Source organism: Monodon monoceros, unplaced genomic scaffold (assembly GCF_005190385.1).
Source record: "Monodon monoceros isolate NGI ecotype Baffin Bay Population unplaced genomic scaffold, NGI_Narwhal_1 Super_Scaffold_6, whole genome shotgun sequence".
In the NCBI taxonomy this organism is placed as follows: domain Eukaryota; kingdom Metazoa; phylum Chordata; class Mammalia; order Artiodactyla; family Monodontidae; genus Monodon; species Monodon monoceros.
Window position 1 is genome coordinate 84,855,929 of NW_021703783.1, and position 23,213 is coordinate 84,879,141.

The 23,213-nt window shown below is 42.2% G+C and overlaps 2 protein-coding genes across 9 annotated transcripts in view; both read left to right on the forward strand.

The window, feature by feature from the left end:
* The window catches only part of TCP11L2 (t-complex 11 like 2), a 41,684-nt gene extending 30,034 nt beyond the window's left edge, over window positions 1-11,650 (forward strand). For 6 of the 7 annotated variants that reach the window (XM_029206079.1, XM_029206081.1, XM_029206074.1 and 3 more), the window contains 4 exons: window positions 1,476-1,663; window positions 1,876-2,057; window positions 4,344-4,516; window positions 9,258-9,952. In XM_029206079.1, coding sequence (XP_029061912.1) covers window positions 1,476-1,663; window positions 1,876-2,057; window positions 4,344-4,516; window positions 9,258-9,502 — 788 coding nt within the window. In that variant the 3' untranslated portion in view covers window positions 9,503-9,952. Of the gene's footprint in view, window positions 1-1,475; window positions 1,664-1,875; window positions 2,058-4,343; window positions 4,517-9,257 lie in introns of all 7 variants that reach the window. The other variant, XM_029206076.1, reaches the window with a different exon arrangement.
* Window positions 11,651-16,048: 4,398 nt separating this feature from the next.
* Window positions 16,049-23,213, forward strand: part of POLR3B (RNA polymerase III subunit B) — a 115,095-nt gene continuing 107,930 nt past the window's right edge. For both annotated transcript variants that reach the window (XM_029205893.1, XM_029205894.1), the window contains exons 1-2: window positions 16,049-16,306; window positions 19,870-19,902. In XM_029205893.1, the coding sequence (XP_029061726.1) occupies window positions 16,235-16,306; window positions 19,870-19,902 (105 nt within the window). In that variant the 5' untranslated portion in view covers window positions 16,049-16,234. The remainder of the gene's footprint in view (window positions 16,307-19,869; window positions 19,903-23,213) is intronic.

Below are 23,213 nucleotides of genomic sequence, written 5' to 3' on the forward strand. Positions count from 1 at the left end.
TATAGTAGGTGCTCAGTTGTCATTGAAGAAATGAATGGAGAGGCTCTTTTCCATATGAAAAACCACGGGGTACCAGTGCCTCATAGGGTTGACCTCGATTTTGGAGCCACATAGAACAGTCAGTGTACTAGCTTGTGGGAGTGAAATCTCAGCGGATCCCTTAGAGAAAAGCCCATGTTTCCCTCTAAACTCATGCTCTTTCTGCTTTACCAGTTGTACTCAATTCTGGCTACATATTAGAATCACCTAGGGTGTTTAAACACAGATGCCTGAGCCCCATCTCAGACTGATTAAATCAAAATCTCCAAGAGCCAGTGCCCAAGATCACATTTCTTTCTTTTTAAAGTTCCCCAGGTGATTCTACAATCAGCCAGGATTGAGAACCTCTGCTACACTGTTGCTTTTGTTTGAGATAAAGAAATGGGCTTTTAAATCTGTCAGCTGTAAATGATTAAGCTTGCAGCATAAATGCTTATTACTGCCATATTGTAATTATATCCATGATGGTTTCCACTGTTTCTGTCTGTTGGGTACCTTTTAAATAAAAGACTGCAAGTCTTTTGTATCTTTATAAACAGAACTGGGAAAACCAAGAACAACATTTGCCAACTGAGGAGAAACAAAGTTGTGAAATTCTGGAGGTGGTGTTGCTTAAGTGTGGCAAACTGAGCTGCTCATAAATTACCCCTGTTTCCAGGGTGACTATTTATTTTGTTCTCTGGGTCTTTTTAAAAAATCTGCACCTGTGTTCAGTCTGCATTTTTAAGCAATCTCCACCTTATAAATTATACCAAATACATAATTTTATAAGAAATGTGGTATAAAAAGCAATTTATTTCTAGGGGGAAACCTTAGAACTGGGTCTGAAGTAAAATAAAGTGTGCACACCAGCCTGCTGGGAAAGGCATAGCTCTATTCAGACACTCCGAGGAGGGGTCTGGAACCCAAAAATGTTTAATTAATCATCAATGCCTTTAATCTAAATACCTTCTCTGCACAAGACTCAAGGTCATGTGTGAGCTGGCCTGTCTATCCATCTGATGCCATCTGCTGCCACTCTCTCTCCCGCCTAGTTCTTTATAGACCAGCAGTACAGATTTGCTTGTAGCATCCAAATTACCATATTTTCTCACTATTCCGGGTCTTTGTGTGGGCTATTCTCCTATCCTGGCGTGACAGCTCTTTCCACTGTTTGCCTTGTATCCTGAAGTGTCACTTATGGAGTTCCTCTTACAGCCTGTCCTGGACAGCCTCTCCTCCCTCCACTCCTCTGTGTCTTCTAGTATTCACTGTATTCTGCTGTAATTGTGAGCTTACAGGTCTGTCTGCCCATCTGGACTCTAAGCTCAGCTCCTTGAGGGCCATGGCTGTTTTGTCATTCATGCCCAGCACCTAACCTGACATCTGTCATGTAGAATGCACAAATGAAGGAATCCATCAGCTGGAGGACAAATATGTGGCCTTTGTACTTGCAGGTGCTCTTGATCAAACTACAGAATGGATAAAAGAATCTGTACATGAAGAATTACTTTCTCTTTCTGAGACTGCTTTAACTCCCGGGGCCAAAAACAGCTCCAGGCCAAGCCTGAGCCCTACATTGGTGCTAAATAATAGTTATTTGAAATTGTTACAGTGGGATTATCAGAAAAAAGAATTACCAGAGGTGAGTGATTTTTTTTTCCTTCACTCAAGTTTTCCAGTATTCTAATTCTTAAGTTCAAACTGTGAATCAGCTGGTCTGTCTGTGTTGCATGTGATTTAATGACTTTACTGAAATCAGATAAAAATGGGAGTTTGGATGTAACATTGCTTATTTTACAAGTTCATGGTATTGAGCTTCCCTTACTATTTTTACATTTTAAATAAACATGCTAGACACTCATGACAGATGGAGCACGTCTTCAGGAACTGACAGAAAAGCTGAATCAACTGAAAATGATTGCCTGCCTGTCCCTAATCACCAACAACATGGTGGGTGCTATGACAGAAGGCCTACCTGAGCTTGCAATCAGGGTAAAAAAGATTTCAGCTGTTCTACTTGACGGCATGAACAAAGAGTAAGTTCCAAGCATTTTTATCTGCTTTGCCTTGTATTCAGGGTCTGCATGTGTTTCAGAGAATGTAAATAACCTTGACATCTGGATGTGATATTCAGGACTGTGCTTTTGAGAAGCTTAGCTCACACCTTCTTCTTTTAGAATTTCTTTTAATATCACTGAAGGCTTAGATGTCCCATCATAGGAAAGGAGAGGTCTTTTCCATAACAAGTGCCAGGGTGAGTATAGTGTTTCTGCTTGGGATGGGTGTGTGCAAAAGCTCTTCTTTGACAGTGTTGTGGAAAAAACCAACAAAACCCAGAAATCCGCCATGCTCAGTGTTTAGAACACCCTATCAAAAAGGCTTTCCGATTCAGTTGTTCCAACTCCATAGGTTTTCTGCCATGAAATGTTTACCAGCTTCACTGACCCAGCCTCTGTGAAATCTTCGGAGTGGTGACATCTCTGTCCTTCAGAGATGCTCTGCAAGTCCAGTGAAAGTTTTGTTTTTGCCAAATTCATTTCCCAGTATCAAACCTTCATTGAATACTAGAATCCCATTTCAATTTTGCATTTAGATCATCCTATTGGGAATCCTGTCCACGTTAGAAAATTCCTAGTCTTAGCCAATGGCCAGATGTTTCCATGGGTCTCATATGGGTCAGCTCCTCTTGCTGGTTCCCCTTTCAGGTGTTTTCAGGGACTTTATTCCTCTCTTTGAAGGGAGATACACCCAACCTCCCATCCTCCGGCCCATTACTTAGAGAGCACATAAATGACTTGATAAAATCCTAGAATATTAAAAGCCAAAAGAAGCCCAAGTGGTTATAGCATCCAGAGTTCTCATTTTGACCTGAAGCTCAGAGAGAGAATAGGATTTGCCTTGGGTTGCACACCAAGAAAAGGACAAGCCAAGGCCTGAACCCTGGCCTATGTCAAGGCCCTGCCCTTTCTACTGATCCTGGTGCTAACTTGCCAGGCTCCTTTATTTCACGTTCCAGGACCCAAGACCTATAATAAAAAGAAATCTGCTCTGGCTCTGGTTTTGCAATAGATCTTCTTTTAGCATTTTCCCACACTGGGTAACCATTATTTTCCAGGAATTCTAATTTATTAAGCCTTTAGTGAACCCCCAGTACTGCTTAAGTATTAATATAAAGCACACAGCAAAATGGTTACTAAGAGGACAGGCTTTGGGGTCAGGCAAACCAGGGTTTAAATCCTAGCTATGCTACTGACTTGTTATGTACCATTGAATAAGATCCTGAATCACTCTGAGTCTCACCTCCTCATTTGTAAAAAGGGAATAATTGTACCTACCTTAGGGTTAATGGAAACTTAAGATGACTGTGTGAAGCACCTAGGGCAGGTGTCTGGCACATGGTAAGTGCTTGATAAACGTCAGCTTTTAATAACTACTTAGTTGTTAAGTCATCTTCTTTATAGTTGTTTTGCTTATCTGATTATATTATTGTTTTGTCTAATTCCCCCCACCCCATCCCCCCATCTCTTATCCTTTAATTCCCATTTTGCACAAAGTTGTCTTAAAGACCCTTTCTGACTAGTGAGCAGCAATTTTCCATCATCATTCCCCAATAGTGCAGATCCAACAAATGCTGTTTCTAATTACACCTTTTTCCTTACCTGTTAAATAACCCACCACTAACTACTTTTTACAGTTTTCTGGACTGTATATATTTGGTATTACTGATCAGTTACTTGAAAGTAACAATCCAAGGAGTTTCTTACCTTTCATCATGGTAGGTCAAGAGTTTTAGGTAACTTGTCTTCATGGTATTGGCTTCTGAATATCTTCATTTCTTGTTTTTGATTGGTGTTAGAGATTTACTGCTCAGGCATGGATAAAGGAATTGATCGTACCTCATTTTCCAAGCACATTAAAAAAAAAAATCTATGAATGAATCCACTCAGACCAGAGGGTTTATTTTAAGAAGTAAATAGGTTACTTTTTAAAGAACCTACTCTTTCCCTTTCTGATAGCCCTGCCTGAAGATGGGGTTGCAGACTTATTTTCAGGGACCACATTTTTCTATCTGTGCTTTCCTATTTAAACATTACCCACAGAATTGAGTGGTTTTAAGCATTTACAAATCTGCTACATATAAAGGATGGTTGGGAGGAGTTACTATTTTCTAAGCTCATTCTAATAGAGGTAATTATTGTCTGTATAGGGAAAAATTGGTAGACATTTGAAATAAGTTGGTATATTTTTAAAACAACAACAACAACAAAAATCCTGCTAAATAAAAACTATCCCTGATGGGATTTTTGTTTCATGTTTTGTAGGACCTTTAACTTGAAGGAAGTCCTAAATTCTATCGGTGTTCAGACTTGTGTTGAGGTAAACAAGACCCTGATGGAGAGAGGTTTACCTGCTCTAAATGCTGAGGTTCAAGCTAATCTTGTAGGTCAGTTCTCAAGCATCGAAGAGGAGGACAATCCTATCTGGTCCTTGATTGGTGAGTCTTCATGTTTTTATTGGTTTCTGCTTCAATTCCAATTTGCTTTACCATGCTGGTTTTGGCTAATGTTAAGTGTCAGTCAAATTTTAGTCTTAAACAGATTACCTGCTTCTTTTGGTGAGTGAATAAATATTGAAAATATGAAGAAAGCATTAATATTTTCAAAGGTTTGGGACTCATTGCTGCTTCTGTGTGTATATGTAGTAGAGTGGGAGGATATTTCAGAGCCTTCTACCTTACTACCCAGCCGATAGGTTTCTATGAAGAAAATCACATCATGCTGCCAGTAATGTTAAATTCCTAGACCAATAGAGCAATCCAAACCAGCTGGCAGTGTGTTCCCGGAAAGCAGACACGGGCTCTGCTGGAAGCAAACCTGTGTGAGCTGAGGCCCCTATGTTGGTCAGGCTTAGAGAGACAAAGAGTTAAAAAGACCCTGCAACTGAGAGACATAGTGGGTAGACTTTTTTTTGTACTTGATTGCTAAGAAAATGAATATCTTTAGGTCAAGTTGTATTGGTGAGTTGGGGAGAATGTATCAGTTAGGACTTTTTCTATTACTTGTGACAGAGAACCGAAGCTTCTAAAGTGGCTTAAGCAAAAAGGGAACGTATTTGCTCATATAACAGAAAACAGCAGGGTGGGATTGGCTGCTGGTACAGCTTAATCAGAGCTTAAACTATGTCCTGGGTGCTGGTTTCCCCACTTTGGTCCCTCAGCACTGCCTTCCTCTGGGCTGGCTGTCTCCATGGAGGGTCTCTTCCCAACACAGCAAGATGACTTCAGCTCCAGCCTACATCTTTCTGTGTTTAAGTCAAGCCAAAAAAAAAAAAAAGGAGTCAGTTTCCCTCCCCTCTTAGCTCAGATGGTGACCCCAGAATTGAGTCTCATTGACTCCAGACGGTGGTCATGTCCCATTGTTGACTCATTCATGGTGGCCAGAAGGGAAGAAACTTAAACTTGAGACGGGTTCAATTCCTGGTGAGCACCTGGTCTGAAACTAGGGAAGAGATTGTTTTCCCCCAAACAAGATCAGGGTGCTGTGGCCTTAAGAAGGGAAGAGGGTGCTGTGGGACACAAAGCTGGTGTCTACTGCAGAGGGTGAGGAATGGACCAGACAGAGGAAAGAGTGTGGCATTCGAATATACTAACATTCCAGGACTAATCTGCAAGTTTTCAAAGTACAGCACTGACTTCCCTAAGAATACAAGTACTTGCTATTATTTAGTTGAGGCTCTTAAATAGTTTCTCTCATTCTTATCCCTGGGGACACGGGATGCTGGCGATCTAGGCCACCCAGGCCACTTAATAGCTCTAGGCTTCAACCCCACCCCCAAGAAAAGAGCCGTCTGGTGTGTAGCATGTGGGCTGCTGAGGGGTGACGGGTGAAAACAGTAACACACACAGCATAACCGCAGCTGCCTGTGGCTGAGCCCTTCCCTGCGTAACCTTCACTGCTGACATGCATCTCATGGCCCGTAGTCTCCAGCTGAACGCTAACAACAGGGAGACGGTGTTCCCCGGAGAAAGAGGGGCAGGCTGTCTGCAGTCTGCCACGTACCAAGAGACCCCCCACTAGTGCACAGGCCTCACGAGGACGGGGTGCATATTTGCTCACTGCTATTTCCCCATACCATGCTGGGCCCAGAGATGACCTTTAATAAATATCTGTGGAATGGGTGAATGCATGGAGACTTAGAGCAGTTAAGTAACTCACCTGAGGTCGCATAACTAGCAGGTTGCAGAGTATGGCTTCTTCCTGAGCCTCTCTGACTCATATTCTTTTTTTTTTTTTTTTTTTTTTTAACAGAAGAAATTTATTTTCTTACAGTTCTAGAGGCTGGAAGTCTGGGGTCAAGGTGCCAGCGTGGTTGGGCTCTGGTGAGAGCTCTCTTCCTGGCTGGTAGATGGTTGCTTTCTTGTTGTGTCCTCACATAGCAGAGAAAGAGAAAGAGGAAGAGGAAGAGGAAGAAGTGTAAGAGAGAGAGAGGGTGGGGTGGGGTGGGGAGAGTGACTCATATTCTTAACTGCTCTAATGGGCACTACAGTCAAAGCTGGAGCCCTGCTGCTCATTGGCAGCGTGGCCAGAGCATTGGGTGTCCTCCATGCCCTTGCTTTAGATCAGGGAAGTACTTGCAATGTCAAGGGAGAGGGAAGCTGGGATCCAGGAGATGCCCCACCCCGAGGTGGCCTCTTAAAATCCAGTCAAGCAACTTTTTTCCACCCAGCTCTCCCCAGTCCAAGTTTCCTGTTCTTTTGCAAACTGGAAGTATTTTGTAACCTCATTCAAAGTATTGTTGCCTAGCAACGTGAATGACTCACTTGAGCGTCCCTCCCTGGGCTCTGGAAGCCAAGGGCACGTCTTTGGCAGGGGCTCCATTTGGCTGCTCCTAAATGGACAGACGCTTCTGTCACCTTAGTCTTGGCCTAAAAACTGTGACTCATCCACAGAGGAGACAGAACCACTTGTCAGCATAATAACAGTTTTGAAAGAGTTTCATTCTTTAAACAGCCTTGTGAAAAGTGTTTGGACCGTATCTGTGATGAAAATAGACCCAGCTTCTGAGAGTCGACCAGCCAGCCTAACGGGGAATTTAGCAGACAGTTTCCTCTTAATTCTCTGCCTGCAGAGGAGCTGGAATACATTAAGCACTTAGAGGGATCCCTGGGACAGAAGAGGGGCTCCAATTTACCCCTGCCTTTCCTCCCCTGTAGTTCATGGTATCCGCAGTCTGCCTTCTTTTGTTCTTACTTGATGTGCTATTTGTCTACAATGGAATTAAAACTCCCACTGTGTTCTTAGCCATTAAAAAAGGTAATTAGAGAGGGAGTTTTCCTTCAAATGATTTTTTTTCAAATATATACCAAAACCATGTAAAAATGATTTATGGATTACCTGCTGTGTAAATTATTTGCATGCTAATAGCCACCTTCATTTTTAAAAAGTAATTTTCAATTATACAAGTGATACATCCATGAATAATTTCCTCTTGTTGACAAATTATGGATAAGGCCCAAGTCATCTTTGACTGCCTTCTCCAGCCCCCATTCCTCTCTGGCTCCCATTGCTTTCAGTTTGGGGTTTATCTTTATAGACCTTTTTCATTCCAATCTCACTTTAATTCAAGCAGCATTTATGACGTGCCTGCCACATGCCAGACCAGGGATATTATAAGACAAAAAAATAGCCCTGACCCTTAGAAAGCCCACTGTCTAAGAAGGGAGAGATAAATTCTCAAGTAACAGTAATATGGGGTGATAGTGTAACAGTTGCTAGGAAAAGCCACAGAAAGGAGGTGACTTTAGCATCAGCATTGAAGTATGCTCTCGACTTGTGCAGAGATGAGGTGAGGTGGAAAGGCATTCTAGTAAGAGGAAACAATTTGGGCTAAGATACGGACATGGGACACTGGGGACTTTGAGTTCTAGGTCAGGTCTGGCTGAAACGTGTGATTTTTGGGAGAAGTGTTTAGAGATAAGTTTCAGCAATATAGTTATCTGTATTCGATGGAGTGTATTTTCCTTAGTAAACTTCCTTATTTGTGAGATTTCTGTTTCCAAAGCCAGAGAACATCCTTGGAGCAGCATGGGCTGGGGCATGTCAGGCTTGTCCAGTACCATTTGTCCAATACCACTGCAGCTTCACTTATTTATGCATTTGCGTGCTTTTGTGAAGTCGTCTCAAATGCAGATACACTGAGGCACTGAAGCAGGAAGAATGGAGAAGGTGGCAGTGCCAGTGGGGTGGCCCTTCCTTAGTGACTCCAGATTGTTGCCCACATGGGGGGGTGATCATATAATTTGTTTTCCACCCCAGGACACTTTTGAGAGTGCTCTTTTTAATTATGCCAGGACAGCAGGTGTCAACTTTAACTGTCCTGTGAAAACTCGGATGTGTGCTCACCCTTGCCATGTGGCAGTTTGGGCCCCCAAGTTTGCCAGATCTGTAGATTTTTCAAGAAGAACCAAAACTTTGATTTTCTATGTGAAATCCCCTCGTTTTAAATGACTTCTATTTTTAAAAAACACTACGTGGACCAAACTGGCAGTGCCAGTTTACAAACTCAGCTTTAGGATACATAACTAAAATTATGGACGTTGAGTTTTTGTAAAAGATTCCCCACCCCCACCCTGAAAATGCTATGCATGTTTTGTTAGCTAGCTATTACTGCATAACAAATCACCCCAAAACTCCATCTGTCATTGCTTACAAGTCTGTGGGGCAACTGGGTAGTTCTTTTGATCTTGCTGGACGCACGCGTGCATTTGTGGTCAGCTGTGGCTTGGGTGGGTAGCTCTGCTGATCTTGCCTGGGCTCTCTCAGGTGCTTGGGAGTTGGTTGGCTACAGGTTGGTCTAGGATGGCCTAAGATGGAACAACTGGGCTTCCCTCAACATGGTCCCTCATCAGGCCCAGGCTTGTTTACATGGTGGTGGTAGGCAGAGAGAGTGGGTTCAAACAATGCCTCTTGAGCACGGAACTCACATACCAGCACTTCTGCCACATTCTGCATTGGCCAAAGCAAGTCGTAAGGCCATCCCTGCTCCAAGGCATGGGGAAACAGACTCCAGTCTTTGATGGGAAGAGCTGCAAGGCTGCTTTGGAAAGGGCACGAATATAGGGAGAGGTCAAGAACTGAGAATGTTGCCGCAATCCACATACCACAATTACTGTTCTCATTTTTCAAAATCACGTGCTTTAATAATGGGACAGATAAAGATGCCTTCTTTTTCCCCAGAAAAACGAATCCAGCTATACATGAAAAGCCTACTTTGTCTGCCAAACCCTCAAAAATGCATGCCTGCCGTGCCAGGAGGCCTCACTGTCGTTCAGCAGGAGCTAGAGGTGCTAGGCTCGCAATATGCAAGCATTGTGAATCTCAACAAACAAGTGTATGGACCATTTTATGCAAATATACTTCGAAAGCTGCTCTTTAGTGAGGAAGCCACGGGGAAGGCGGAAGCTTCATCATCTACTAACTAAAGAGGAACTGACATTGGATAAGAGATTGGAAGCCCAGCACTTAGGTACCCAGTCTGTTTCCATCAATGGCATTTCAGATGCAGCACGTCCTCAGTCCTGTGTGTGGCACAGCGTTAGCCCGAATCTGTATAATCCAGTAATATTAGCATTGCAAAGACATGCACGTCGTAATGACCCTGTTTGTGCACTATCTACAAGTCCAAAAGAGATGTTTTTAATGAACAGCAAGCAATTTGTAATTAATTATATTACCTATATAATACTTGTAAATGTTTTCTTAAGCATATATATCTGGCTTATTCATTCAACCTGTAAGGAGTTGTGTTTCACATCAAATCTAATGATTTTTTTTAACTTTGGTACAGCTTCTTAAGGGGTTGAAAGTTGTGAACATAACCAAGGGGATTGATGTTCTGAATAAATGATGTGAAGTAAGGGATAATCGTATTTTAAATGTACAATTAAATTTTATTAATGTGTAATAGGAGCTTACGTAGTATAAGTCCTCAAATTCTACAAATATACCAAATCACACTTTGTGATACCAATTGTCAGTATTTGTTTAGAATTTCAATGTATTAAATACATTTTAAAGCTACATACAAATTTTAGATAAAACCTCCCTTGTTCATTTAGTGAAAATAGAAACAAACCCCTTCTAAAATTTTATTCTAGAGGGTGGATTCTTCTCACTTATCCTGCTCTCTGAGGGAAACAGTTTTTGCACACATCTCTTCGTGAATGTCCCTGCATTTCTCAGGCCACTGATAAGGTTTATATAAGATTTTAATATTTTTACATAAGGCAGGAGTGGTTTGAATTGTTTTACTTGTAAGAAGAAAAATTGATAAAACAAGATCCCCATTCTCAGTGAAATTCATGTCTGAAAAAGAAACAGTTGAACTCTGGAATTTTTAACCATATAATGTGCTAGCAAACGCCTTCTGCGCTGATTAAATTCTTACCTGCTGTGACCAAGATGCTCTTCTAAGTATCATCATCATTTGCCACTCTTATGCATTTAATTAAACTTTGCCAAGCTGGCGCTGGTTGTCAGGATTCTAGAGAAGTCTGCATACTGTCCTGGAATTACATACTTCTTCCGAAATGTTAAGCGAAGCACTACCTTTTGGACGGACTCAGCCTGGAAAGTGCTTTATTTGCATGAAATGCATTTTGATTGTTTGGTTTTCTGAGGACTCATTGAACCTTAGTAATTTGATGGGGAAGAGTGGGTAGGAAGTAAAAAATAATGCTCCTTTCTTCCTCTCTTCCTCACCACGACCTTCACCATTATGGTGCTACCTAATTATTTGATAAAGTTCTAGGAAATGATTGTGTGAGTAAATTATCTCCGGTCTTTACATTTTGGAGGGATCTGCCAGAATTCGAGGAAATTTTGAAAGTCAGTTTTTTTTTTCTCATGTGACCAATACATAAATCAGCCATTCTGTCCATTCGAGCAGCTGTGTATAAATGGAATTTTACTGAAGAGCACATCATTGGTCTCACCCATTGTTTCCCTCTTCCTGTATTTCCATTCTGCCTGTTTCCTATGCTTAGAAACCAAAAGGTGCTGTAGATTTTTGTTTTCATTTTCTCTTACGTTGAAGTAGTTTTCAACTGTGTTCACTTTGGGGCCTGGACAGCAGGGAGGGTGTGACATAGAAATGTAATGTGTAGCATAACTTTTTGTTGCTTTCTGAGGTGAACTGTATATTTAACCAGAAGACCAGGTGATACCCTTTTTTATTATCAGATTGGAATCCGTCTGGTATTCTTATATACTTGATTATACTGAGTTGCCAGCAGGAAAACAATGTGCAAACATTTTTTAAAAATGCATTTAAAATGAAGGGCATTCTGCCTTTTTTTTTTTTTTTAAAGTGACAAAGTAAATCTCAATGTCTGAAGTCTGGATTTAGGCAACTACATTTATTAGGATTTTAAAATCCTATCCCTTAGCGTGTTGTTTACTTGGTTTTTACTGAAATGTTTACTTTTACTTTTGAGAATTTTCTTAACATGGTCTTGTTTCGTAATGTCAATTTTATTAAACACCATACACACATTTTCATTCTTCTTCTGCTAAAACATGTATTGTGTGCACTAGTTAAATTTTAAAACATTAAAAATTATTTCAAGATAGCTGGTGTCTCTTTGTTTTCTAAACCACCTTTGGGTAACTCAGGGCTGGAATACTGCACAGTCTTTATTGCAGTTGTTTTAGAAGGATTCTTCTGCTGATCATCAGAGCCTCACAGACATCAGGTCATGTTCATTCGTTCATTCAGTCAACAGATAGCTATTGAGCATCTACAGTGTGCCAAGAAGTATCCTAGATCTTTGATACACAGATGACTAGACAGACACTGTCCTGAAGAAGTTTGTAACCTAATAAGAAGGATAAACTTGTGAACAATTGCAATAAAGTGTAATTCAGGCAATAAAACACATACACGTGGTGTTAGAGGAAATACTGCCAGACTGTGTTTCGTGGAGGTCACCCTTGAGCTAAAGCATGAAGGGTAGGCAGGAACTTGCCAAGAAAGGGAAAGGCACAAGAGGCCAAGTGCACAGTGGGTACGACGGTGTGGAGAAATGGTAAGCCAAGGGTCCAGCCTATAGAAGAGGGGAAGTGATGAGAGGGGAAACAAGCAAGGTAAAAGGCTTCTGGGATGTCATGCTCAAAAGGGAGGGTTTTGTCCTGAAAGAGATAACCATTGAATCTTTTGAAACAGGAGAAGGTTACAAGCAATTTATGTTTTGGAAGGATTGCCCTGGCAAAGAACACTTGCTGTTGGTGCTAGATTATTCTGTGTTGTGTGCGTATGTGTATACGCATGAACAACACATGGCACAAGAGTCCATGTAGAAATGGACTCTAGCTAACAGAAGCAGAAAGAGAGTTTATTGGAGAGGTTTAAGTACCTCATGGAATCTGTTTTACTTGGGGAATTAAGCTTGGAAGATGGGAAGAACCAAGGCAATGCAAGCATAGGACCTCAGCCAGGCTGGATTTAGAGATTGGTTTCTCAGTTGTCCTTGCTGCTTTGCCTCATTTGCTCAAGATTTAAAGTCTCAGATATCAACATTCAGTTGGAAGAATCTCTATCAAGGGCACAGGCTCTAATTTGCAGGGGATGGAACAAGACAGTAGCTGCCCCTTAGACTCCTGTGTTCCCACCAAGGTCACCCAACTAGGGATTTCTTCCAAAAAGGAAGGATCAGAAAGAGAAAAACAAATCCACTATCATGTGCACTCATGAGGTCTTTAAAACTTGAATGGGAGAAATGTGTGAAGAGGTCCCCTAATCCAGTATCGCCTCTAAGAATGACACGAAAAGATGATTCCAGGAAGGGCATAGTCATTGAAGTCAACCTTTATTGGTGTGTGTAGATGAACTGCTGAGCAAAGCCTCAGCATAACCTTATTTCTCAAATTGTAGTTCAAAGTTTAGGGAAGGTTGGTGTGTGTGTCGCGGACCCTACTCCATTCAGCCACTTAGAGACCCAACTTCCATCCATCTTGTAACTCAATAGTCCCTGAAACCTTAAGCGTCTCCTTAATCACTCAGAAGATAAGGGAAAGAAAAGGATCACCCACTTCTACTCATGGTACATTGGGCACAACTAACTAGATCGTTAGTTGATGACTAGATGGCTAGATGGTCGTCTGGCCCCATCTAACTGCAAAGGAGTCAGGAAGATGTGCCCAGGAGAAAAGGCGGGTGTGGGTGTTGGGTATTGGTAAGCATTAGCAACAGTCTCCACCTCAGATCCCTCCAGTTTCCTTGAATAAGCTCTATGAATCATCTTTTTATGAAAATAAGTTTATTTTTTTAATGAACAACAGAACTTACTGGGTCCTTGTGTTAATGAAGTGCTGGGCATTGCCTAGTAGACCATGCAGGAATTACCTGATTCCGCCCCCCCCCCCACTTTGGCCATGCCACACGGCATGCAGGATCTTAGTTCCCCAACCAGGGATCGAATCCAAGACCCCTGCGTTGGAAGCGCAATGTCCTAACCACTGGACCACCAGGGAAGTCCCATGAAAATAAGTTTAAGGTCATGTGTCTGCTCTGATCTTTTAGTATTAGCTCCCAGAGCACTGTGTTGAGAGGATTTTGAAGCTAAATCCAGGACAAGCAGTAAAGAATTCTGTGGCTGATTGGCTAAGTATGCCATGGGCGTGGGGAGTGCCATCTTTTGTGCAACATATTTTTTTCACTTGAATCCTTCTTAAAACTAAAATTCAGCCTGTTCTACCTCTGAGGATGTTAGGTACCAACATTATTCAGTAAAAGTAGCATGGGACTGAGAGTCACAGGGCCTGAGTTTGAATTCACTTCTGCTTCTTAGCTATATGACCTCAAGCCAATCTTTTAGTCTCCCTGAACATCCATTTCCTAACCTACCTGACTGCCTCGCAGAGCTATTGTGAGAATCAAATGAGATAATGTATTTGAAATTGTCTACAAACTCTAAAGCATAATGTGGACAGAATACATTACAATAGCTCATTTATTTGTCCTAAATCTCTTTCACACTTCAAGAGGTTTTAGTATTTTGAGAAGTGATGATTGAGTACTTAAGTACATAAGACCAAAAATTGTCAAATCATATCACAACCGTGGTTCATTAAGCCCAATGTTGTCATTGGCAGAGAAACTCAAGGGTACATAGAAGGCTGCAGTTATTGTCCTTGCTGTCAACTTCAAAGGATAGTGACACACCCAACATGTTCTAATTTCATTTAGTAAATCAGGTATGACTTTATCCTCCATGATTTAATCTAACCTTTTAGAATGTACATTTGTACTAGCAACTTGTACCCTCTTGTTCTCTGTTTTTCAAGTGAAGCTTTATCTTTTCATGTCTAAGCTTGGTATGTTAGTCTTGTACAGCTTTCAAGGGAAAGGGACCTAGCGATTTATCGCAAGGCTTTATGAAGAAGAAAGGAAACCTAGTAATCTGTCCGAGCAGCTGTACTTGCCGGCATGGTAGGGAACCTGAATATAATTTTTTTCTTTCAGAATGTAGTAAAATAATTACCATATTATGGCCTAAGCACTTTATATAAATGATCTCATATAACTGCGCAACCCGCTACAAAGCAGGCTCTATCATTTTTTTTTTCTTTTTGGTTGCGTTGGGTCTTCATCGCTGCGCGTGAGCTTTCTCTAATTGACGCGAGTGGGGACTACTCTTCGTTGCGGTGCGCAGGCTTCTCATTGCGGTGGCTTCTCTTGTTGCGGAGCACGGGCTCTAGGTGCACGGGTTTCAGTAGTTGTGGCTCACAGGCTCTGGAGTACAGGCTCAGTAGTTGTGGCGCATGGGCTTAGTTGCTCCGTGGCACGTGGGATCTTCCCAGACCAGGGATCGAACCCGTGTCCCCTGCACTAGCAGGCAGATTCTTAACCACTTCGCCACCAGGGAAGTCCCTGTAAGTTCACTTTAAATTAGGGATACCAATCCTTTCTCTTCTGCCAACTTGTATTTCTTTCTTTCTTTCTTTTTTTTTTTTTTTTTTTTTTTTTTTTGCGGTACGCAGGCCTCTCACTGTTGTGGCCTCTCCCATTGTGGAGCACAGGCTCCGGACACGCAGGCCCAGCGGCCATGGCTCACGGGCCCAGCCGCTCTGCGGCATGTGGGATCCTCCCGAACCTGGGCACGAACCCGCGTCCCCTAGCATCGGCAGGCGGACGCTCAACCACTGCGCCACCAGTGGAGCCCCAACTTGTATTTCTTGAAAACCATTCATGGTGATTCTTAACCATCTGTTCAGAAAATTTTAAATTTTCCGTGGAATCATAAACCTATGGCTAGAATTATATTATCCAATCTATGAATATTTTCCTTATGATTTCTGACTATATTGCTATCCTTGAAGGTGGCCACAGCTCAGTGTTATGGATTTACTCACTTTATATTTTCTTCTAAGGTTTTGTTAACATTTAAATATTTAATCCGTATAGTATTTACTTAGATGTATTTTTTTTCTAAATGGCTAATCAGCAGCTCCAACATCAATTTTTGGATAAGCCATCTTTCCCCTGCTCTTTTAAAATGTCATCTTTTCATACTAAATTTCTGCTGGAATTTACTCCTGGATCTTCTGTCTAGCCCTTTTAGAATATAACACTATCTTAATTACTGACCTGTTATGCTCTTCTCTCGAGGTAAGTTAACTCCTTCTCACTTTGTGGTCATTTTAATGATTGTATAATAGGCCATCACACGCATGTACCTTAATTTTTTAACCAATCCCCTCCTACTAGGCATTTGGTAAATTTCCTATTTTTTCCATACTATACAATGTGTAGTTTGGGCTTAAATTAAATGAATTCTATGCCTCGGTGGCTCAAGTTGTGCAAATTATCCAGTTACCGTTTTCTTTGAATTATTTTTAAAATGACAATACGCGTTGTTGGTCTTGATTGTGGGATAAATGCCAAAATCTGTCCGCTGGAGTTTAAGATTACCCAGGGGAGACTTCCGAGCGACACCAGGGGGCGCAGTTTCCAAGCTCCGCCTCAGCCACATCCGGGTTCAACCGCAGGTTCTGACCGAGAGCAGGCGGAACCTTTCTTCCGCGGCTCCAGTTAAGTTGCGCGGCGGGGACTATTTAGGCCACCGCGCACCGCTCTCCACGGGTACAGCAGTTTGCCTGGCGCAGCGAAGGCGCGCGTGAGGGTTCTGTTTGCTCCTTCCTTTGTCGTGAACAGCATGGACGTGCTTGCGGAGGAGTTTGGGAACTTGACCCCGGAGCAGCTGGCCGCGCCGATCCCGACTGTAGAGGTGAGGGCGGGGCACGCGTGGAACGGAAGAGAGGCTGGCATGCGTCCCCGGGAGGCGTTGCCCCGAGAACTCTGGCCGCGGAGGGGGCCGGGCCGCGTCTTCCGCGCATGCTCAGGGCTCCGCGCGAGTCCCCTCCAGAGCCGGCCACTGCTGTGCGTGCAGGGTCAAGCTGAGGGGAGGTGTCAGCCGCCGCGCAGACCCAGCGGCTCTGCGCACGGCTCTCGGGTTGGACGCATTCCAGTGTTCGTGTGTTATCAGGGGAGCACTGACTCTCGCCCGCCTTGGGGGGACGTATTGCATCTTTGACGGCTTATAAGGGATAATGAGGTCCAGGGAGCTTAGGCCACTTTGGTGAGGTCCCACAGCTGGCTGTGGTGGGAAAACCAGATCGTCTGAATCCCAGGCTAGTAATTTTTCCTTTTCACCGGGAACTCAAGTTTGGGCTGCAGGAGTATTTTAAACTACGAGAAAATTTACTCCAAGTTTTGCCTAGGTGTTTTCGAGGGAGTAGCCCCGTAGCTTTCATCAGATTCTCAGAAGTTAAGGATAACTGCCCTACAGTGAGCTGCCTAATGAAGTTCAGATGTTGACGTAATTTTATTTTCTGGAAAGGTACATATAACTTCTCTGGGCCTCAAAATCTTAGTTGGCATGGGATGGGAAGTGGAGAAATAGTCAAGGGAGAGATTCAGGTAGAGGGAACAGGACACTGGAAACCTGGAGGCAAGACCATCTGTTTTTAAGGAATTAAAACAAATCCAGTAGTACTGGAGTGGAGAAAAGTAGAGGAGAGATTTAAGGGTGACAGATAAGGATCCTGATTATGAAAGGTTTTGTTAGACATCTAAAGGAGGGCTGGGATGCCATTGACAAGTTTAAGGAGGAGAATGGCCGACAGGATCAGTAAATCTGTTTCTTTAATAATTATTCGGCAAATAAGGGAATTACAATCAGCCTGTTAGATTCAATCTGTGTGTGCCTGCAATACACTGCTGATCTTCATTGGGCAATACTGGATTTTTAACTTTTTTTTTTTTATATTGGAGTATAGTTGATCTGAATTTTTAGCTCTTGAACAGCTATTTAAGAGCCAGCATTTACTGAGCACGTATGTGCCAGCTCTGTTCAAGCCTAACGAGCATTATGTTATTTAATCATCTGAAGCAAGTAATATTTTTGCCCCATTTTGCCAATGAAGATTTTTAAGGCTCAGAGAGGTTAAGTAACTCACCCAGTTTCAGAAGGTTGTTAAATGGCTGATCTGTATTTTGGACCCTGGCAGTCAGACTCCAGAGCCCTCATCCTTAACTGCTGACTGGACTGCTTCTCCAGAGAGCTGAAGGAATAAGCCTAAAGGATTTCTGTGTCTTGTCTGAATTTGCACAGCTGTGAAGGGACCAGTACTACATTTCCAGTCTTCTGATTCAGGAATAACAGCTCCATTTCCTGGCCCTCTGCATCCAATCCACCGTCCCCTCTTAAGGGCCCCCAACTACAAAATGTACTCAATTCTGAAACTTCCTTTCTTCTGTTCTCCAAGTCTGAACCACTGTCATCTCTTATTTCCTAGGCTCCTGACTTGTCCCATTCCAACAGTCTGTTCTCTGCTCTGTAGCCAGAGCCATCAGTTTAAACAGGCAGATATGATCACGTTGCTCCCTTGGTTAAAATTCTTCAGCCTGCCCATTGCTCTCAGGCAAAATCTAAAGTCCTTACCATACTTATATGAGTCCTTTTCTCATTTTGGCCACTGCTTACTTCTCTAACCTGTTTCTCCCACCCCCCCCCACCCAGATCTCCTCAAGATCTTTCTACTCTCCTCATATAGTCTTCTCTGATTTTTCTCGCATTCTTCTGTGTAGATTTACATACAGTAAGATGCATGAGTACTAAGTGTTCATTTACATTAGTTTTGACAGTTATGTATACCCAAATGACTAGCACCCCATACAAGATATAGAACATTTTCAGCATCCCACAAAGTTCCCATTTCAGTTTGTGCCCTACCACACCTTTTGATTTTGATCATCATAGATGAGTTTTGCCAGACTCAACTTCTTTTTTTTTTTAAGATTTGACTTTTTTTTAGAGTAGTTTCAGGTTCACAGCAAAATTGAGAGGAAGGTATAGAGATTTCTTACGTACCCCCTGCCCCCACCTACCTTTTTTCTTGAAAAATGTTTTTACTTTTTCCAGGTCGTCTGCCTCCCTCTCAGGCCATTCCTCAGTCTTCTTTGCTGGATGTACTTTCTGCTCCTCATCTCTAAACGTTGGAGTGTTTTTGATCTCACTTCATGGAACTCTTCTCCACGTGATTTCATCTGTTACATGGCTTTAACTACCCTCCATTTGCTGACCTCTCCCTGATTTAGATCTCCAGGCCACTCTCTTCCCAAGTTCCAGACCTATATTTGTTGTCTATTTGGCATCTCCAAATAGACAAATGGATATCTCAAACTTCACATGCCCCCAACCAAACTCCTGATAACCCCTGCACACCTAAACCTGCTGCTCTGACAGCATCCAGACATCCAGCGTCCTCCTCATCTCCAGAAATGGCAACTCTAAGGTGTCCGTCTCAACTCTTCTTTCTCTCAGAGTCTCCATCTAATCTACTGTCAAGTCCTGTTGGCTCTAACTTCACATTGAGTTTCCTAGCCAACAGTTTCTCACTACCCATATTGTTATCAGCCTGGAGTATTGCAGTGAACTCCTAAATGATCTCCCTCCTTCTAACCTTGCCTGTTCTCACCCCAGCAGCCAGAGTGATCCAGTTAAAATGAGTCACATCATCTTGTCACTCTTTTGCTCAAAACCTTCCAATGCTTCTCCTGTTACTCAAAGTAAAAAAGTTTACAGTTCTTGGGAAGTCTTACATGATCCTGGAGCCCTTACTCAGAAACTGTGTATTCTTACTTAAGACTCAGTTCTAACCATTTGTCAGATTTCCCATTAACAGATTAGATACCATTCATGAAGAGTCTTATCATGGTAGGCTGTTTACGACCTCAGGAAGGTGTGAAGAGCAGGCCTAAGAACTCAAGAAGTGTGGCAGTTTGCAACCATTTAAAGTAGGAGGTGGTCACCATGTGATATCCTTCTGCAGCCTGAGCTCTGACCAGGCACTAGTTGAGAAAAAATAAGGGGGAGAAAAGAACTCCCTTTGGGTTGAGAGACCTAGCTTCCACACCAGCCTCTCTGAAACGTACTCACCCTTCCTCAGACTGGCAAACCCTGCTTACTCAGGAAGTGTCATGAGAATAAAATAAAGATAAAAAGTACTTGGAATCTTGAGTCACCAAGAAGAGATTAAAGTATATTCTATTTAAGAAATCTGTGGTTTATATATACTTGTGTGTGTACATGTTTGTATTCATGTACATACACAGCACATATATGATTTCCATAAAAGTGGTTGCAATGTAAAAATTGTTCGTTTTCATTTACTTTCTTTTGCTTACTGTGATGAAGTGAGTCACTTTGGGTACATTGAAGTAACTGCTCATGAAAATGTTGTGATTGCTAGCACAGAGTTCTGATACTTTTATTGTTCTGATTCACAGGAAAAATGGCGGCTGCTTCCAGCATTTTTAAAGGTAATTAATATTTAATAATAATTAGTTGTTTTTCCAATGAGTGAAGAAGTAAGCCTTTTTTAAAATTAATTTTTTTCACCAACATTTTTTGACTTTGTACAACTGTGTGCTTTTCTAGGTTTTAGAAGTACAAGAAATTATAAGGCAGTATCCCTGTCTATAAAATACTAGTTAGGGGATTGCTAATCTAATTTTAGAGATAGGAAGTAGTATACATTGTAGCATGGCACATGAATAATACAAACCAAAGTGCTGTTGGCAAGAGTGATGCCACAAGTGGTCAGAGAGGGCCTCCCAAAGGAGGTGAGATGTAAGCCACATCTTAAGAGGAAAGGAATTAACTGAGCTGAAAGGTAGGATGCAGGGAGCATGGCTTAATAAAAGTGCTCAGGAGGAGTCTCCAAGGGGTCTGTAGGAAACAGAGTCCAGTCTGCTTGGCTGGAATGGGTGAGTGGCTAGACAGAGGAACTACAGATTATAAGATTCCTATTATTGAATTTCAGTTTTAAAGAGCTTATGCTGAGTAGTAGCAGGTTCCACAATGATAGACCACTTGACACACAGTAGGATGGTTATAGTCAAAAAAAGACAGTAGCAAGTGTTGATGAGGATGTGGAGCAATCAGAACCCTAACGCTCTACTGATGGGAATGTAGAATGTTGCAGCCGCTTTGGAAAGCAGCCTGGCAGTTCATCAAATGGTTAAACATAGTTACTGTCTGATCCTGCGATTCTACTCCTAGGTATATTTACTCAAGATAAATGAAAACATGTCCGTGCAAAAACTTGTACACAGATGTTCATAGCAGCATTATTCATAATAGCCAAAAAGTGTAAACAACTCACATGAACACCAGCTAATGGATGGATAAATAAAATACGGTATATCCATACAATGGAATAGTATTTGGCAATAAAAAGAAATCAAGTGCTGACATATGCTACAACATGGATGAATCTTGGAAGCATCTTGCTAAGTGAAAGAATGAAGACTTGAAAAATGAGTAGAGTTTTGTCCAACTTAGTTTTCTGTTAATAGGCAGAAGGGAGAGTGCTGGGAGATGAAGCTGGGAAGCTGTCAGGGCCAGATTTCTGACCACATTTTATGGTTAAGGAGTTTGATGTGAAGGATTTTGGCTTTTCTTCTAACAGCAATAGGAAGCTCTTGAAGAAGTTTTAAGTAACCAAAAATGAAATAAAATGATAGTAAGGTCAAGGGAAGTTTTTGTTGTTGTTGTTGTTTTTAATTATGACTTTTTTCTTTTTCAAAGGGAACTATATATATATATATATATATATATATGCACATACACACATACGCATAAGCAGAGGAGAAGGGGTAGGATTTATGATTCAAAAAAGAGGAGACAGTTGGTGGTATGTGGTCCAAGAAGAGGTTGTCTACTACATATTGGCATTTGCCATCTCCCTGTACAAGGATTAAATCATGTGCTGCTACAGCTGCTGACTTTCAACCCCCCTGAAAGGAGCTCAGGGTGGAGAGCAGAAATGAGGCCCTCTGTGCTCTGGGAAAAACTGGCAAAACAGGTCTTCAGATAGTTAGATATATATTTTTTTAATTTTATTTTATTTATTTTTATTTTTGGCTGCGTTGGGTCTTCGTTGCCGTGCACGGGCTTTCTCTAGTTGTGGTCAGCGGGGGCTACGCTTTGTTGCAGTGCATGGGCTTCTCACTGTGGTGTCTTCTCTTGTTGCGGAGCACGGGCTCTAGGCACACGGGCTTCAGTAGTTGTGGCGCACGGACTTAGTTCTTCCGTGGCACGTGGGATCTTCCCGGACCAGGGGTCGAACCCGTGTCCTCTGCCTTGGCAGGCAGATTCTTAACCACTGCGCCACTAGGGAAGCCCAATAGTTAGATATTTTCAGGAGCCAATTTTATGAGCCCAATTCTTGCATCTCCTCGTATCTAGAAAAGCACTAAAATCCTTCATGGTGATGTCTGCGCCTTGTGACTAGCAGTAACCTTCACGAGAGTAGCAGAAACCTTCTGCAAAAAATATGTGCTTGATTGCATGTACTCCCCCTTCACCAAAATCACATATATACTGACCTTCCCCCCTGCGTCTCTGGAGAAGTTTCTCAGAGCTATCTGGGATGCTGTCTCCTGGCTGTAGTCCTCATTTTGCCCCAAATAAAACTTAACTCGCAACTCTCATGTTGTGCATTTTTTTTAACTCGACAGTTACTATGTCAACCTTGAAGGGACTTGAACCTTCAATCTTCTGAACTGTCGACTAGAATATTAGTGCTTAGGTGGCAGGTGCCAATGGAAAATGCCACTTTGTGGTTGACAAGGTAGAGAACTTAACAGAGACATGAGACTACAGCTATTTCATTCATTTAAAGTTGGGGTTCTCTTTTACTCAGACCACCTTGAAATATATTTGTCCAAGAACAAAAATATAAAGATTTTTAATATGTAACTGAAGACAGGAACTTGAAGCTTGTGAGGCTGCAGTGCTGTGGGCAGGTAGAATCAAGACTTGGAATGTTAGGTTGGGGTGACAGCAGTGAAGAGGGACTCATGTAAGTCCCTCTTAGTTTTGCACAAGTACCAAATGGGGTGTGCTTGACTTAATAGCATTCTTTTGTGAACATAAAAAATTACTTTTGAGTTTTAGTTGATCAGCCTGTAACGTGACCTTGTTTTTTAATAGCAGTGGTAAAATATCCAGAATGAGGGAGGTACGTAGTAGCCCCACTGTACACTGGTCAGGCTGTGGAGGATTAACATCCATGTGATGACAACGTACAGCCCACTCAGGAGCGGTTCATGGGCTGCTGAGGGGTCTGGAAGGCATGCCTGTGAGAAATAGTGGAAGTGCCTGTCCAGCCTGGAAGTGAGAACGTGAAAGAGAGATGTGATCACTCAACAGACTGTGGTAGAGCAGGCATTTTCTCCAGAAAAGACAGTTAAGCCCCAGGGGTGGAAACTGTGGGACGGCAGACTGCAGATCATTATAAGGGTGAATTTTTCCCCTAACAATCAGAACTATTTCATAATAGGATGGCTGCTTTGTAAGCCAGTGAGATCCTGAATAAGGAGGTGGAATTAAAGCAAAGGCCCTGTGATTATCTGTCTGTTGAGAGTGTTCTAGAAGTGTTGAACTAATTGCGTTTGAAGATTAGTGTAAAATGATGAACATTACAGTCCTTTAAATCCTAAGACTGGATTCTATGTCTTTATCGTTTCAGTGTTTTTCATAGCGCTTTGTGCAGCCATACTGACTTCTGAGATGAAAGGAAGTCGCTGCCAGCTGGTCGATCTTAGGTCCCTGATGTTCACTCTGC